Source organism: Purpureocillium lilacinum (assembly GCF_023168085.1).
Source record: "Purpureocillium lilacinum CBS 284.36 DNA, scaffold_2, whole genome shotgun sequence".
NCBI classification, from domain to species: Eukaryota; Fungi; Ascomycota; class Sordariomycetes; order Hypocreales; family Ophiocordycipitaceae; genus Purpureocillium; species Purpureocillium lilacinum.
Genome location: NW_027072112.1, coordinates 6,788,457 through 6,802,859, shown reverse-complemented (window position 1 = coordinate 6,802,859; position 14,403 = coordinate 6,788,457). Strand labels below are relative to the sequence as shown.

Here is a 14,403-nt window from a genome sequence, read left to right as displayed (position 1 = left end):
GTCAGGTGGTGAATTTATGCTTCAATCTTCCCTTAAATGTGCAGAGCAATCGGATGGTCATCCCGGCATTACGATCCACAGGGGGAGAGTCAGCCTTATCCCAGCACAGGACACCACATGAGAGATTGGAGCTAGTGGAGTGGAACCCTGCCAGGGGACTACACACACTGACATACTATCTCCAAGACATACTGGACGGAAGGTGCGCTACATCGGGCCATTTGCACAGTACTTACAATCGGTGACTGTAGCCGGCTAGCAAATGTAGGAATGGACCCACATCCACGGGGTACTCCTGCTTTTGGGACAAGCAAGTTGCTTCCGCATCGCCCCGTAGTAAATGCGAGAGAACGCGTCTAGTTCCGGACAGATACCTATATTGGGTTACTGGGGGAATCGCCGGCATTAAAGCATTTGCCGACTCCAGTCAATTTCTGCTCTCCATAGTAACTACAACGGAACAGCGAATGCGTTCTCAGTCACGGTCAATCAGCGTATTGTCCATAACGCCACCTCCTCCTATTATCCTCCACCCACCAGCGCGCCAAAAACGCCCCCTCTTCTGCCCACCTCGCCGCGTTGATACCATGTTTTTTCTCCACGCTGCGCAAGAAGAAAACATAATCGAACCCAGTAGTGGGATGCTCCTCGGTAGGATCCAAGTCCAAGCTCGTAAAGCGCCACTCGATATTCTTGACAATAGGAACGACGAGTCGCCAGTCCCGATATGGCGAGCGCCCGTCGCGGACTCCGAGCATGGCGGAGCCTGGGTTGATGACCGTGAATTGCCAGTGTCCTATAACCTGTGCGCTGCTGGTGATGCCATCGTGAATACTGCGAAGAGGCCGCAAAAGGGACTGACCTTCATAGTTGCTGATAAGGTCTCTCGCCGCGCTGCTCGCGGACGGGGATAGCGAATTCGTTTCCACCAGCAAGTCCAGGATTGTCGGCAGTACCTGCAAAGATGACACGGCATCGTCGACGTTGATAGCCGGTAACTTGGGGTGGGATATCACTAGCGGGATGTGATTGTTGCCAACATTGGGATTGTAGTACGAGGCAGGCATGCCGCTTTCGGGTATGGATAATCCGTGGTCTCCTGCGAGCACAAGGAGCGTCTCATTAGAAACGCCCTCCCGGTCCAGGATATCGAAAATTTTCCCCAGCCAACGGTCATCATAGCCTATAGCATTAACGTAATGCGACAGATCATCCAGCGCCTCTGACAGTGGGACATATGTCTCGTGAGCTGGCATCGCAAAGGGGTGGTGGCTCGTGCTTGTAAGATGCGTAAGAAACACCCGTTCCTTGTTGTGTTTGGCCGCAGAAAAGGCGTCTCGGATGTAGTCCTCGAGGCAGGCTTCAGGCATACCGAAATAGTTGATGTCAGGTAAATGGACGGTGCCAAACTTGGCCGACTCCCCTCTCAAGTACTCCTTCGAAATAATGTTCTCGTCCGGGAATCCCATGGCAGCTGTGAGGATTTCCAGCTTGTCGAAGGATAGCATAACTGATTCGAAGAACGAAGACCGCCACCGATACGACGAGAAGTTGTTGGTGTCATTTTCGCTGTCGAGGGTGCTAAATGCCTCTAGGATCTGAGGCAAACATGGTTGGTAAATATGGTGCGCGTACTCCTTGTTGAAATCGGCGACAAGGGGCATAACTCCACAGAGTGTGCCCACCATACTCTTGATCGTATATGTTCCAGTCGTATAGGCGTCGTTGAAATTTAGGCCACCACGACGCTGTTTCATCTTTGGATCATGTTCGAAGCCGTCGTCGTAGTCGCCGGTAAGAAGTCTAGCATATGGGTTTAGCGTCTCTAATCTGCGACGCGCTTCCTCTGGCAATGTTTTGTTTTTGAACGTGCTTGCAAAACGTTCCCAAATGAGACCACCTTTCTTAACGGGAAAGACGTCTTTCCTAGTGCTTTCGAGCAGGATGAGCATTATGTGCCGTATAGGTACGTCCTCAAGCTTGTTGCGCAGAAGAGGGAGCGGGTCTGCATCCGTATTTGAAACTTTAAGCGGATCTGCGGCCGCACTATAATGCTTCCTGCCGGAATACCAGTCTTCGAAACCCTTGAGCACCATGTTCTCAGGAAGCCAGGAAAGAACGATCGGTTCGTCGAGTGCCGTTCGATTATCCCAGGTGTAATTAATCCCGGAACCATAAAGTGGAAGAATTCTCTCCAGATTTGGCGACCTGTTGAAATCCACAAGGGGAAGCAGCGCTGGCGTCCACGACATGAAGGTCAGTGACACCAGCTGCTTCGGTCGCACGATATACAGGACCAGTTGGGCTAACAATGCAAAGCCAACAATAGCCTCGCACTTTCCAATATCGTATCTCGAGACCCCGAAGCATCTGCCCGGCAGTGACGGAGCCGCGTTGTGACTGGTTATCGCTAATTTCAGCCGATCTGTGGCAATACCCGCCACCCGGAAAGCACCGTCCTGAAAGGCCCAGGCTAGAATGGTGAAAGCGTATAGCACCAATGCAAAAGTCCCAATCCCTGTTAGCAAAAGCTCGCGTGACGATGCGTTCCCGGCAAAGGCGAAGTCGCGCCAGTGTATCTCAGATCCTGCGGCGGCAAAGAAGGAAACATTGACGGTGGCTAGAACAGCAACATACACAACAGCGGCCATTGCCAGGCCCCTCGCAACAGACCGCAGCCAGCTACCTCCGGCGCCAGCAATAATTGGCCCATCAAGGACAAAGCGGACGGCGACTAGCAGCATCATGTCTTGAGCGAAGAATGAGTATCCCCACAACAGCAGCGGAACAATCGGCAGCGCGGAGAGGTGGCTGTATATGTGGATGACCTTGGCGCTGAGGACGGACACGACCACGAAAGCGAAGACGAAGTGTCGGTTAGCAAACCTTGATATAAGGGCCAAAACAAGCCGACGCATGGCACGTATGCGATTGATGCCGACAAGACTGAAAGACCGAGTCCTGCCATCAAATGGGCTGATGACGCCTTGTAAAGGGGAGATTCGCCGCCCTAAGTTAACCATGTTTCGCAAATCGAGAGTTGCCAGAAGGACCACGGTCAGCCAATACTTGTGGAAAACAAAATGTAGTCTCGCAATATTGTGCCGTAGACGTTTTGAATCAAACGAGAAGGATATTGACCACCCTCAAGAAATCTTATGGCAAGCCCACCAAGCTAACGGCTTTACTGTAGGAAACAGGAGACTACCCAAGCTTATAGCTTATTAAGCAGATTCCTTCATTTACCTTGATCACGTCAGTTTTGGCGTTCCATTCAGGTCGCAGGCTGGACTGACTCGCCGTAAGAGGGACTAGCTTCCCAAGTTCGAGCGCTCCAGATCATGCCCGACTCCGGAACCCGTCGTGTCTCAACTTACTTTGTTCGACCCGAAACTGTGTCTGGCGCTCAGACATATCTGGAAAAAAAAATGCTGCTCGTGCGGGCGTGAAGATCCATCGCTAGCGTAGGCGATCAGCGGCTACAGAAGCAAGCACTACTTTCACATGATGTGATGCACTCGCAGGAAGGAGCCCTGGCAAGCGTCCCGTTCATTTTATCTGTCTCAGCCAAAGTAACCATTTCCCGTTCGCGTTCATTTTAACTACACGGCCGAGGCTAACTGCTCTTGCGCAATTTTTGCAAGGAGAGCGCGGGGATTTCCTTTGCTTGGAAAATGAGCTGATGCTCATCGGTCTTAAATAGATGCCCTTAGTTTTACTGTCTGGAGCTCAGGTCCCGTACCATGCAGACAACACTTTTCTCCCAAACGACTCTCCCGCTCCGCACTGTAGAGCCTGGTGTGCTCCTCATTGCGTCAGCCCTTCCTCTCGGGCGATGTCACGAACTAACTGGCATCTTTTGGATATTCACTGCATCAAACACGCGTCAACAGTTGTCGAGACGATGCACCTGTTTATGTGGTGTGCCCGTCGGGCCACCGGCTTAAGTGTTGTGGGTTTACTGCTTCTTTGCTACTGGGTTATCACGCGGGAGTTGCCTTGCGGCGGACATGGCCCCAACCTCGAGCATTTTGGCGAGAAAGGCACCACAATCTCACGCTCATCTACGTCTTACACTGAAACTTGGACTCTCGCCTTCGCATACTATTGTCTTCTAATCCACTTCCTTGTTTGCATCTTTCCACTCCGCGCATGCTGGGCAGTTCGGGACATAACATTGCACCTGAAGCAATCTGCACAAGGCGAGGAGTTCCGGAGTCCCGGGCCAGTCAGCGGTCGCCGGCGCATTGTATCCAGCTCAAGTCGCTACATAAAGACTCTGGGGGTCAATAAGCGCGATCCATTGTGCATGGGTGAAGCCAATTCCGACGGCACGGACATCGCAGAGGTTTCAGTCATTCACGCTATTGTCATTCCCAACTACATGGAGGAAATAGATACCATAAAGGAGACACTTGCGGTTCTTGCTTTCCACCCGCAGGCATATTGCTCGTACGATGTGAGTATCTACCACAACTATATGACGTACGAGAAGCTGCCCGACAAAGACCTTTAAATTAGTGAAATTGGGAGTCGAGGCGGAGCCGTTTGCGTCACTGTTGCAGTTGAACTGGCCTTTGCTAATGCGCATTGGATCACTAGGTCTTTCTCGCGATGGAACAACGTGAAGTCAACAGCGAAACAAAAGCTCTGAGTCTCATCCAAATGTTCGCCACGAGGTTCCGCTCGATTGACTATACGGTGCACCCCGCCGACATTCCCGGCGAAGCCGCAGGCAAGGGGAGCAATATAGGATGGGCGGCCAGGTATCTCAGTGCCAAGTACTCGACGGAAACTCGAAAGAGCGTAATTGTCACTGGAATTGACGGTATGATAAATCTCACCTTCATTATGCACCGTCGTGCGCAGACAATTTCGCATCGCAGTGACGTTTGCTAACCCAGTCACAGCCGACAGTCATCTGTTGCCTTCATACTTCACCAAAATCACTAAAATGCATTTGTCTCACTCAGCGACGGCGAATACGACCTTGTACTCTGTTCCCATTATCTTTGATCGCAACGCCCACAACGTGCCCGCCATTGTCCGAGTCGCTGACATTCTGTGGAGCGCCGCGGGCATCTCTGGCCTACACAGAAGTTCGGCAACGGCTCCGCCGACGTCAGTTTATTCCCTGCCGCTGGAGCTGATCGACCGTGTCGGTGGCTGGGATGGCGATGCTGAAGCGATTGGCGAGGACCTTCACATGTATCTGAAGTGTTTCTTTGCTCTTAATGGGAACCTCACCTGCCGCACTGTGCTTAGCCCTGTCAGCCAGAGCAACGTAACTGGCGGCGGCAAAGGCGGCATTCGGGGTACCATCATCGACATGCGGGCCCGATACAACCAAGCGCTTCGACACATGTGGGGTGCTCTCGATGTCGGCTTCGCTCTCCGACAAGCCGTCAAAATGTGGCGAGAGCGCCAGCACACTACGAGAGCATTTTACCCCCTCCACAAGAATGTTGCTGTCAATCCGAACTGCTGCTTCCCGAACGGTCGGCTGCATAATGGCAACACCCAACTTCCCGACGAGACCGGCAATTTCTCGGACATTACCCATGCCACGGTCAAGGGGCCGCATTGGGAGAACCTCATCTATCTGTTCCATCGGCTCTTCGAGGCGCACTTCCTTCCTGTGCACATGACAATCCTGGTTCTCACGCTGGCGTTGTATGACTGGGTGTCTGCGGACATGCAGTATTCCAATGGCTTGAGGCGAATTTTTTCTCTTTGCAGTGTTCTACGCATGCTGGGCTTCTTGGAGGTAGGTTACTACATATTTCTGTATGAAGGTTTCCACCGGCTATGCGTGATGACGCGCAAAAGAGCGATGACTTACGCTGGGCTGGCGGACGAAATGTACTTTTCGCAGCGATCGATCAGAAAGAACCTCGTCGACTATGCCTTGGTGCCATTGGTCGCGCCTCTGTATGGTGCTATTCCGTGCGCGCAGGCAGCGACAACCCACTTCTGGACCGTGGACTTGGTATACTCAGTCAGCAAGAAGGCTTCCCGGCAGCAACAGAAGCCTGCCTTGCCAGGTAGCATGGCATAAATATGTCGTGCAGGGTCTGGCTCTTTCCATGGCTTTGTCTTGATGCAGGCAAATGTCTGTCTGCATCGACGTTTACCAGCGCAGAGAAGTTCCACTGCTACTGTTCCCTCATTACGCACCAAACACAGTACGACGAAGAGAAGAAAGAAACGAACATAGCTCTCGCTGGCTTGCGCTATCATATGATCCCCGCCACTGACATCCGTGACCTGTTGCGACCTCCCTGGAGGTGGCACGATAATAACCGCCGGAGTTAGAGCAGCACAAGATGCATAGTTTCCAACAAGATTCCCACGAAGTTCACTTGCGCGTACAAAACTTTTCCTGCTCGGCAGCGTCCTGGTGGGATGTGTACGTGTCGCACAACGTATAGGGCGCTATTATTCCACACGAGGTGTGGGCCTACACTTTTGCTGTGGCTTAGTGGTTGTCTGACAGTACGGCTACTGCAAGGCAATACAACCTGATAGGGAACACACGTCGTGGGGTTTGAGACCCCGCGTAAAAATAATATTGATATGTGACGAAAACAATCAAGCCATCTGAGACAACAATAGGGGAAAGCAATGCTCACCTGAGACATTTTGTGCCGGCGGGCAAAATGTCTGGGACGTGATGTCACTGGCTCAGCCGTTCTGCTACCTGAGACTGCAGTCGAGCACTGCTAGTCCCATCGTCAAACTCGAGTAGCCAAAAGGAACGACATCAGCATGTCTCTGCTCGGATATTATTCGGCCCGTGCACCTTATGGTCCTCGCTCTGCAAAGGATCATGTATAGCTCGTTGGGCGCCCGCAAGGGTGTTTTAGCGCTGGCCGTTCTCTTCAGTTTGACAACTGCGGCGCGTCTACTGACACCCCAGGTCCTCGTGGCGCGGAATCTCCAGAGAATATCACTTCGACGGGTGTCCTCCCTCTCCTGCCGCTCCAAGCACAGGGCCGTGTCCTTTCGTTATCTTCTCCCTATTCGCTCCGGATACCACCTTCGACCCCAAGTTAGCTTCGCTGTTAACTTAAACTCGTAACAGCGGAGCAGGCAACATCGGGCAGGGCACCCAGCCCAGCTCTGCGAACCTGGAGACAGCTGCACGGCGCAACATCAACTTCTTCCTAATAACTATTTCGACTAATAATCGTCCACAAGCATTACATGTGCACAAGGAAAGTTAGAACAAGGACGCGTATGCAGCCTTCAGCGGCAGACAGTCACCACGCATGCATCATGCCCGTCAGCAATCGGCAAAACAACAGCTCCGAGGCGCCAGGCCTCAACAGGTATATCGGCCAGATCGGGACGCTGATGTCCAAAAATTTCCGGGCGGTACTGTGTCGCAATCGAATGCTTGTTGTCTCCTCGGCTCTAGTGCTGCCCATCCTTCTGTCGTCCTTCTTCAGTTTTGCGAAGGATTTGTTTGTGCCGCCGGCCAAGTTCGGCATCGGCACAGCTCATGACGTTCGCACTCTGGCTCAGGCATTTGACGAGGCAAGCGGGAGTAGCAGGAGCAAGATAGTCTTGATCAATAACGGCTTTTATGGAGGCAACATCGAAGCGGTTCTTGATGCCATTGCCCGCCAGGCAAGCGACTACGGCCCACCCCTGACAATCTCGAGGCTGGACCGCGAGGACGAGCTGTACACTGAATGTCCAAGCACGTTGCGTGGGGTGACGAACTGCTACGGCGCGCTGGTGATGAACTCTTCGCCAACAGAAGGGCATGGCGGTATCTGGAATTACACCATCCGGACCGACGCTGCCATGTGGGAGAGCACCATCAAGATAAACGTTCGCAGCTCCTCCAATATGGAGGAGATATATTTGCTTCCCCTGCAGCGAGCTGTCGATACCGTTATTGCCAGCCTGAACGGGAATAACGCTGATCCCCTGGCACGCAATAAGGAGATGCCCTTTACAAGTCAGACCCAGGAGGAACGGAGCCGCAAGGTCCGCGAGCTATTTCATAACAAGATTATCAACTTCATGGGCGTTTGTTTCACCACTACGGTCATTTGGATCACCTACCACGTCCCTGGCTTCATTGCCGCTGAACGTGAGAGCGGTATATCCCAGCTCATAGACGTCATGATGCCGGTCCCGCACCCGTGGATGGGCCCTATGGCACGCATTGTCGCCTATAAACTCTCCTTTTCTGCGGTATATGCACCGGCATGGATCGTGGGTTCCATCATTCTCCAATGGGGCATTTTCGTCAACACGAGCTGCGGCATTGTTTTGACATTTCACATTCTCGCTGGTTTTGGATTCACCTCGTTCTCCATTTTTATGGCAACTTTCTTTCGAAAAGCACGCCTGAGCGGTATCATAACCATTCTCGCCACCCTATTGCTTGCCGTCTTGGCTCAGTCACTGGCCGCGCCAAATACGGGCCTAGTTGCCACTCTATCAGTTCTTTTCCCGCCATGCAACTATGTCTATTTCATCACGCTCATGGCACGGTTTGAGAAAGAGCACACGGGTGCCGGCCTGCTCGAACCACCTCCAGGCAGTTCTTGGGAGATCCCAGGGATCGTGTTGTGGCTGCTCTTGGTTATACAAATTTTCGTGTACCTCGTCCTTGCTGTATGGAATGAAAGGCGCTGTTACGGCACGGCCTTCAAAAGTCGGAAGATGCACATGAGTCGAAGGAATGAACGGAGCCTCGAGGAGCATGCGGTTAGTTTGGTAAACGTTACCAAAATCTACGAACCCAGCCCCTTGTCAAAGCTTTGCACGAATTTTGGTATGACCGGTGAATGGGCTCAACCGGTCGTGGCAGTCGACAGGCTGAGCTTCAAGGCAGCTAGGGGCGAGATTGTTGCTCTTCTTGGTGCCAACGGTAGTGGCAAGAGCACTACGCTCGATGCCATTGCAGGCTTGCATCAATTGACTAGCGGATCCATCTCGATAGATGGCACTGGTGGGTTGGGTATCGCCCCACAAAACAACGTTTTGTGGGACGAACTCAATGTGGAGGAGCACTTGACCATCTTCAACAGCTTGAAAGCCCCAGAAAACAGAGACTCGGGGACATACATCACCGAGTTGACCAAGGCCATCGACCTCTTCTCAAAACGAAAATGCCGGGCAAAGACACTCTCTGGTGGCCAGAAGCGTAAGCTCCAATTGGGTATGATGCTGGCCGGAGGCAGCACTGTTTGTTGTGTGGATGAAGTCAGCAGCGGGTTGGACCCTGTGTCTCGTCGGAAAGTTTGGGACATTCTCCTGGCAGAGCGTGGCAAAAGGACGCTAATACTGACCACACACTTCTTAGACGAAGCTGACTTACTTGCCGATAGTATCCTTATCTTGGACAAAGGCACGCTCCGTGCCGAGGGCTCGTCAGCTCAGCTCAAGACTAAATTTGGGGGTGGGTATAAAGTGCGCGTCCACAAGCACTCCGGCAGCATCAGACCCCCCGCTATTAAGGGGGTCGTAAGGACAGCTACTGCGGAATCCACGACCTACTTCGCACCCAATTCGAAATTGGTTGCACGGGCAATTCAACGGCTTGAATCCGCCGGTATCAACAGTTTTCGGTTATCCGGGCCCACACTAGAGGATGTCTTTTTGGAACTGGCTGGAGAGAGAAAGAAGGGGAATCCTATCCTGTGCGCCGACACGAGAGCTACGAGAACACTCATCGCAGAGCAGGTCGCCGAGGGAGAGGTCTCGACGCATAAACCCGGCGACCAAGGCATAAAGCTGACCGAGGGCAAACCCATTGGCAACATGAAGCAGATCAGCATTCTATTCAGGAAAAGGATCACCGTATTCAAGACGAATCTTCTTTTATTTTTCGTTGCCCTTTCCCTGCCCATCGTCGCTGCTGCCTTCACCTCGCTGTATGTGAGGGGTAAGGGGCGAACTGGCTGCTCGGCGTCCGAGCAGTTGTCGTCCTGGGGCACGGAGGATCCCTTTAGCTGGATCGAAAACAATCACGATATTTCCGTCCTGGTTGGTCCGCTGACGCGCCTCAAACCGTCAGACATACGCGGACATTTCGCGCCAACCTTTGCTGACTTGGAGGCGGCTGGCATTACCATAGGGAGTGGCGCTATAAACAATCTGCACTTTGTCAACACTTACGCCGAGTTTCAGCAGCACATCCGGGACAACCGCACCAATATCATCATGGGTCTCTGGTTGGGCGATGATACCAATGCGCCCACTGTCGCTTGGGTTGCGAACATGTTTGTCTCCAGTTGTCTTATGGCCCAGCAGACCCTTGACACGCTCTTGAGCAACACCACCATCGCTACTGCTTGGTCACCATTTGACATTCCTTTAAATCCCGCCATCGGAGACGCCCTCAAACTCGTTATTTACATGAGCGTGGCGCTTGCCTGCTATCCAGCTTTGTTCGGCTTATATCCCAGCACTGAGAGGCGAACGCTCGTTCGTACTTTACAGTACTCGAACGGCGTGCGTCCGTTTCCGCTCTGGACGGCATACCTTATCTTTGACTGCATCACCGTCGCGATGGCGTCTGCTACGGTGGCATGCTTATGGTCTTCCCTGTCAGGCATCTGGTATCATCTCGAATACACCTTTGTTGTGTTCTTCTTGTATGGCGTTGCCGCAGCTCTACTCGCCTATTTGGTCTCCGGTTTTGCGAAGACGCCGCTCGCAACGTTTGCCTGGGCGGTTGCCTATCAGGGGTTGGTATTTCTAGCGTACCTCACATCGCATCTTTGCGTCATCGCATACGTCAAAGTCGACAGGATCGATTCGGTTCTGCTTATGTGCCACTTCGTCATCTCAGCACTGGCACCGATCGGCTCGGCAGCACGGGCACTCTTCATCTCAACGAACCTCTTTGCTACAGCCTGCGACGGCCACGACATTTCGCAAAACCCCGGCGATTTCGTCATGTACGGTGGCCCAGTCGTGTATCTCATAATCCAGTGCATTGCCCTGTTTGGGCTTTTGGTCTGGGTCGACAGTGGCTCCATGCGCTCGTCTAGTTGTAGACCCCTGAGGTGCAGACGCCAGCGACGAGTTGCGGTTGCACACAAAAATCGGGATGAAGAGAGGGCGAACAAGTTGACAGATGCTACGGCTAGCGGTGCCCGAGAGGATGGCTTACGCGTCATGCATCTAACCAAATCCTTTGGTAAGGATGCTGCAATCGACAATGTTACTTTTGGCGTCAAGCGTGGCGAAGTTTTTGTTCTACTAGGGCCTAACGGCGCTGGCAAATCGACAACTCTTTCCCTCATCCGTGGTGACCTCAAGCCTGACTACAACGGCGGCGACGTCTTTATTGAGGGAGGATCGGTGAATGAAACTTTAGCGACTACAAGGACTCGCCTCGGAGTTTGTCCGCAGACTGATGCTTTGGATCAGATGACCGTACGGGAACATCTCGAGTTCTACGCCCGCGTGCGAGGAGTTTCTGACGTGGAACATAATGTCTCGGCTATACTACGGATGGTCGATCTCGAGGAATTCGAATCTCGATTGGGGCACCTGCTGTCTGGTGGTAATAAGCGCAAGCTGAGTTTGGGAATCACCATGGTCGGCAACCCGGCCGTCGTTCTCCTCGATGAGCCGTCTTCTGGCCTTGACGCAACATCTAGGCGGATCTTGTGGACAATTCTTGCTGAAGCCGCCAATCAGCGGTCTGTTCTCCTAACTACCCATAATATGGAGGAGGCGGAAGCCCTTGCGAGTCGTGTCGGAATACTTGCCTGCCGAATGCTGGCTCTTGGGCCCCTGGATGACCTCCGCCACCAGTTTGGCGATACCCTTCACGTCCATCTCGTCTCTGTCTCTGCGCCACGGACACCGGACGCTGAAATGCAACACATCGCCACATGGATCGCGAAGTACATCCCCTCTGCCGCCCTTGAGACGGAAACATACCATGGGCAGGTGCGCTTCTCGGTTTCGGTCAAGGATGTCAGTGCCGCGTCGTCCAATTCTGGACATCAGCCCCCTGCAAAAGTACCAGAAGGCAGGAACGAGGAAATCCAGTCGACAGATCTACCCACAGCTAATATGAGCGGTGCCATTGGGCGGCTTGTTGTGCTGCTTGAGGAGCACAAGGCGAGCCTGGGCGTGCAATACTACAGCGTAAGCCCGGCGACACTGGACGAGTTGTTCCTAACGGTTGTCGGAAGACACCAGAGATCCCAGTAATGAGCGCGTATCCATTCTTAATTAAAGGGTATATTCTTCAAGCTTCGCGGTCCATCGTCCTGCAATAGACATAGTGCGGATGGCTCCCACGGTGACCTGACTATCCTGACCTCTTCGATCCGCGACATGTCAATGGTTCAATAGAACATGTCGGTGACAAGACGGTTACTCGGAACTAACTCGCCCTTTGCCTACGATGGGACAGAAGGCTGGTTTCTGCCTTTCATGGCCATTGCCGTTGCAAATCTCTCCAACTGGACAACTGGCCGCGACAGACGTGATCGTGCCGCGCGGGGCATCGCATCCATTCGCCGGTATGGCGGCTTGTCGCCTTGAACCATTCTGGCCCTGCGTCTCTTACAATTTGAAGAGCCGCAAAGGCGCCATGGGCGAGCCGATGTCCACATACCACTACCTCCATCAGGTATAGATCTGAGCGCTGTCTCAATCGCTTCTAGCTCCGCTGGGTAGGGATTTTGCCCGCTTCTGGGCCCGACATGTGCCGAGCGCGAAGAGAGCGAGGGCAATGGCGAAGACGGATAACTTGTTTGCGGAAATGCAGGATTGACCCTTGCCACACGTGTACTTGGGAGCGGTCCACTTGTTTTCTGCAGTCACTTGACTGCTTGCACCCTCTCCACCAGCACGGCTGAACGATGCGGGCTTTGCCGGGTAGCCTCTGGGTCCACAGAAGTCGAAATGCGGCCTCCAACTCTTTCCACGTCTGAGGAGGCGGCATCTGGATCCTGCTCGTGCTGTACTCATGCAGACTGCGTTTCTCTTAAGGAGCATCGCTTGTGTAACAAATGTTACTTCCTGCGGTGGGCCGCATCCCCCTCCGCATTGCCTTGGGACATGCTTCGAGAGTTACGAGTTCAACTTGGAGAACGAGAATTCCGCTTCCAACCCGCGGTGTGTGGGTCGGGCGTCCTGGGGGCACACTTGTGAATATTGGGTCAGACCATTGGGGTACTGGGGCGTGACACCTTCTCTTCTCCCTCTGTCGGAGCCGGCCTTTTTCGATGACACAAAAAGCAGAGCGTGGTATTTACCTTGCTGCTGGTACGCCGTACGGTGGAGTGTGCCACGCTGGCCCGCCCACTTCCGAATATCTGATAAGGTCACTCTAGGAGAGACGGATTTGGGGAAGAATCTACTGGAGGAGATCCGAGACGTTGCTGGGAGAGGTGATTATGCCACGCAAGCCTCCGCTGCGCGGCGTCAGGGCGGCACATGGGCACGACACGAAGGCCACAGCGTATAGAATCACCCAGCGCTGTAGTCGGTGCGGCATGGGACCACTCGGTAATCCGGTGGATGGTACGAGCCAGGGACTGCGTTGTTGTCGCGATACCAGGCCGTCCAAAACCTCTCCAGGCCACCCTTTGTTTCACGAAGCCAGTCCTGTTGCTCTTCGCTACTCCAGCGATCGTCGAGCCAGCGAAAGCTGCGTCCTGGGTGAAGATTACCGCAGCAACAAACAACGGCGAACTGCCTAGTTTGGTAAAATACTCATTTAGCTTCTGCCAAGCGTTGGTTGTGGAAAGACGAATGTAACATCTCGAGTCCTCGCTCCGTGAGGCAAGTCAGTCGGATCGGGACGGCATGAAGTCGGCTCTTGTATGGAGTGGCAGATGGTCCATTGATGGTTCCCCGGCGCCTTTCGCAGACCTCCGCCGCCGGCTTGGTCCATCGTAGAGCTGAAGAACTCGGTCTTGCTCGATTGCCTCGCCAGCCGGTTCATCAAAGTACGTTTTCCAGTCCTCCAGTTGATTGAGAAGATACTCCATTCCAGTCAGTATTTCCCACATAGACGAGTCTGTGCTCCTTGTACAGGTGCTTCTCGATGTTTTGTGTGCCAAGGGCAGAGAAGTCCCTGGTCCCGGGCTTCGGCTTCTGGAGGCAAGGCCTGCAAACCCATTTCCTCGTCGTGGGTGAATCGCGTGCTTGAATGTCGAAGCCATGCTGCCAGACCCACGAAGTCTGTCGGCCAGCGCGTTCAGAAACCGTGAAGCCCGGGAAATTGCTCCATGGGAAAGTGTCCCAACGACTGAGCACAGGGCTTGGCTCGACGAGAGTGGCGCTAGAAGCACTGCAGTCCGAAGCGCGGCGGCGCTTGACACCTGCATTTGCGTCCATTGCGAGCTTTAGGGGAACGGGTACGACGTGCCATGATTGGACGTGGGCATAAGGGCACAGTGACACGCG

At 53.4% G+C, this 14,403-nt stretch overlaps 3 protein-coding genes across 3 annotated transcripts; 2 read left to right on the top strand and 1 right to left on the bottom strand.

Moving 5' to 3' along the window:
- Positions 1-485: 485 nt before the first annotated feature.
- On the bottom strand, positions 486-2,096 carry PLICBS_003858 (uncharacterized protein; the record flags this gene model as incomplete). Its single annotated transcript, XM_065600309.1, has 1 exon — positions 486-2,096. One exon carries the CDS (start codon positions 2,094-2,096, stop codon positions 486-488), a length of 1,611 nt encoding a protein of 536 aa, XP_065456381.1.
- Positions 2,097-4,309: 2,213 nt separating this feature from the next.
- On the top strand, positions 4,310-6,058 carry PLICBS_003857 (uncharacterized protein; the record flags this gene model as incomplete). The annotated part of the gene is made up of 3 exons (XM_065600308.1): positions 4,310-4,459; positions 4,603-4,828; positions 4,911-6,058. 3 exons carry the CDS (start codon positions 4,310-4,312, stop codon positions 6,056-6,058), a joined length of 1,524 nt encoding a protein of 507 aa, XP_065456380.1.
- Positions 6,059-7,278: 1,220 nt separating this feature from the next.
- On the top strand, positions 7,279-12,195 carry PLICBS_003856 (uncharacterized protein; the record flags this gene model as incomplete). The annotated part of the gene is made up of 4 exons (XM_065600307.1): positions 7,279-9,166; positions 9,326-10,925; positions 11,118-11,331; positions 11,401-12,195. The coding sequence occupies 4 exons, from the start codon at positions 7,279-7,281 to the stop codon at positions 12,193-12,195; spliced, it is 4,497 nt and encodes a 1,498-aa protein (XP_065456379.1).
- Positions 12,196-14,403: the final 2,208 nt, after the last annotated feature.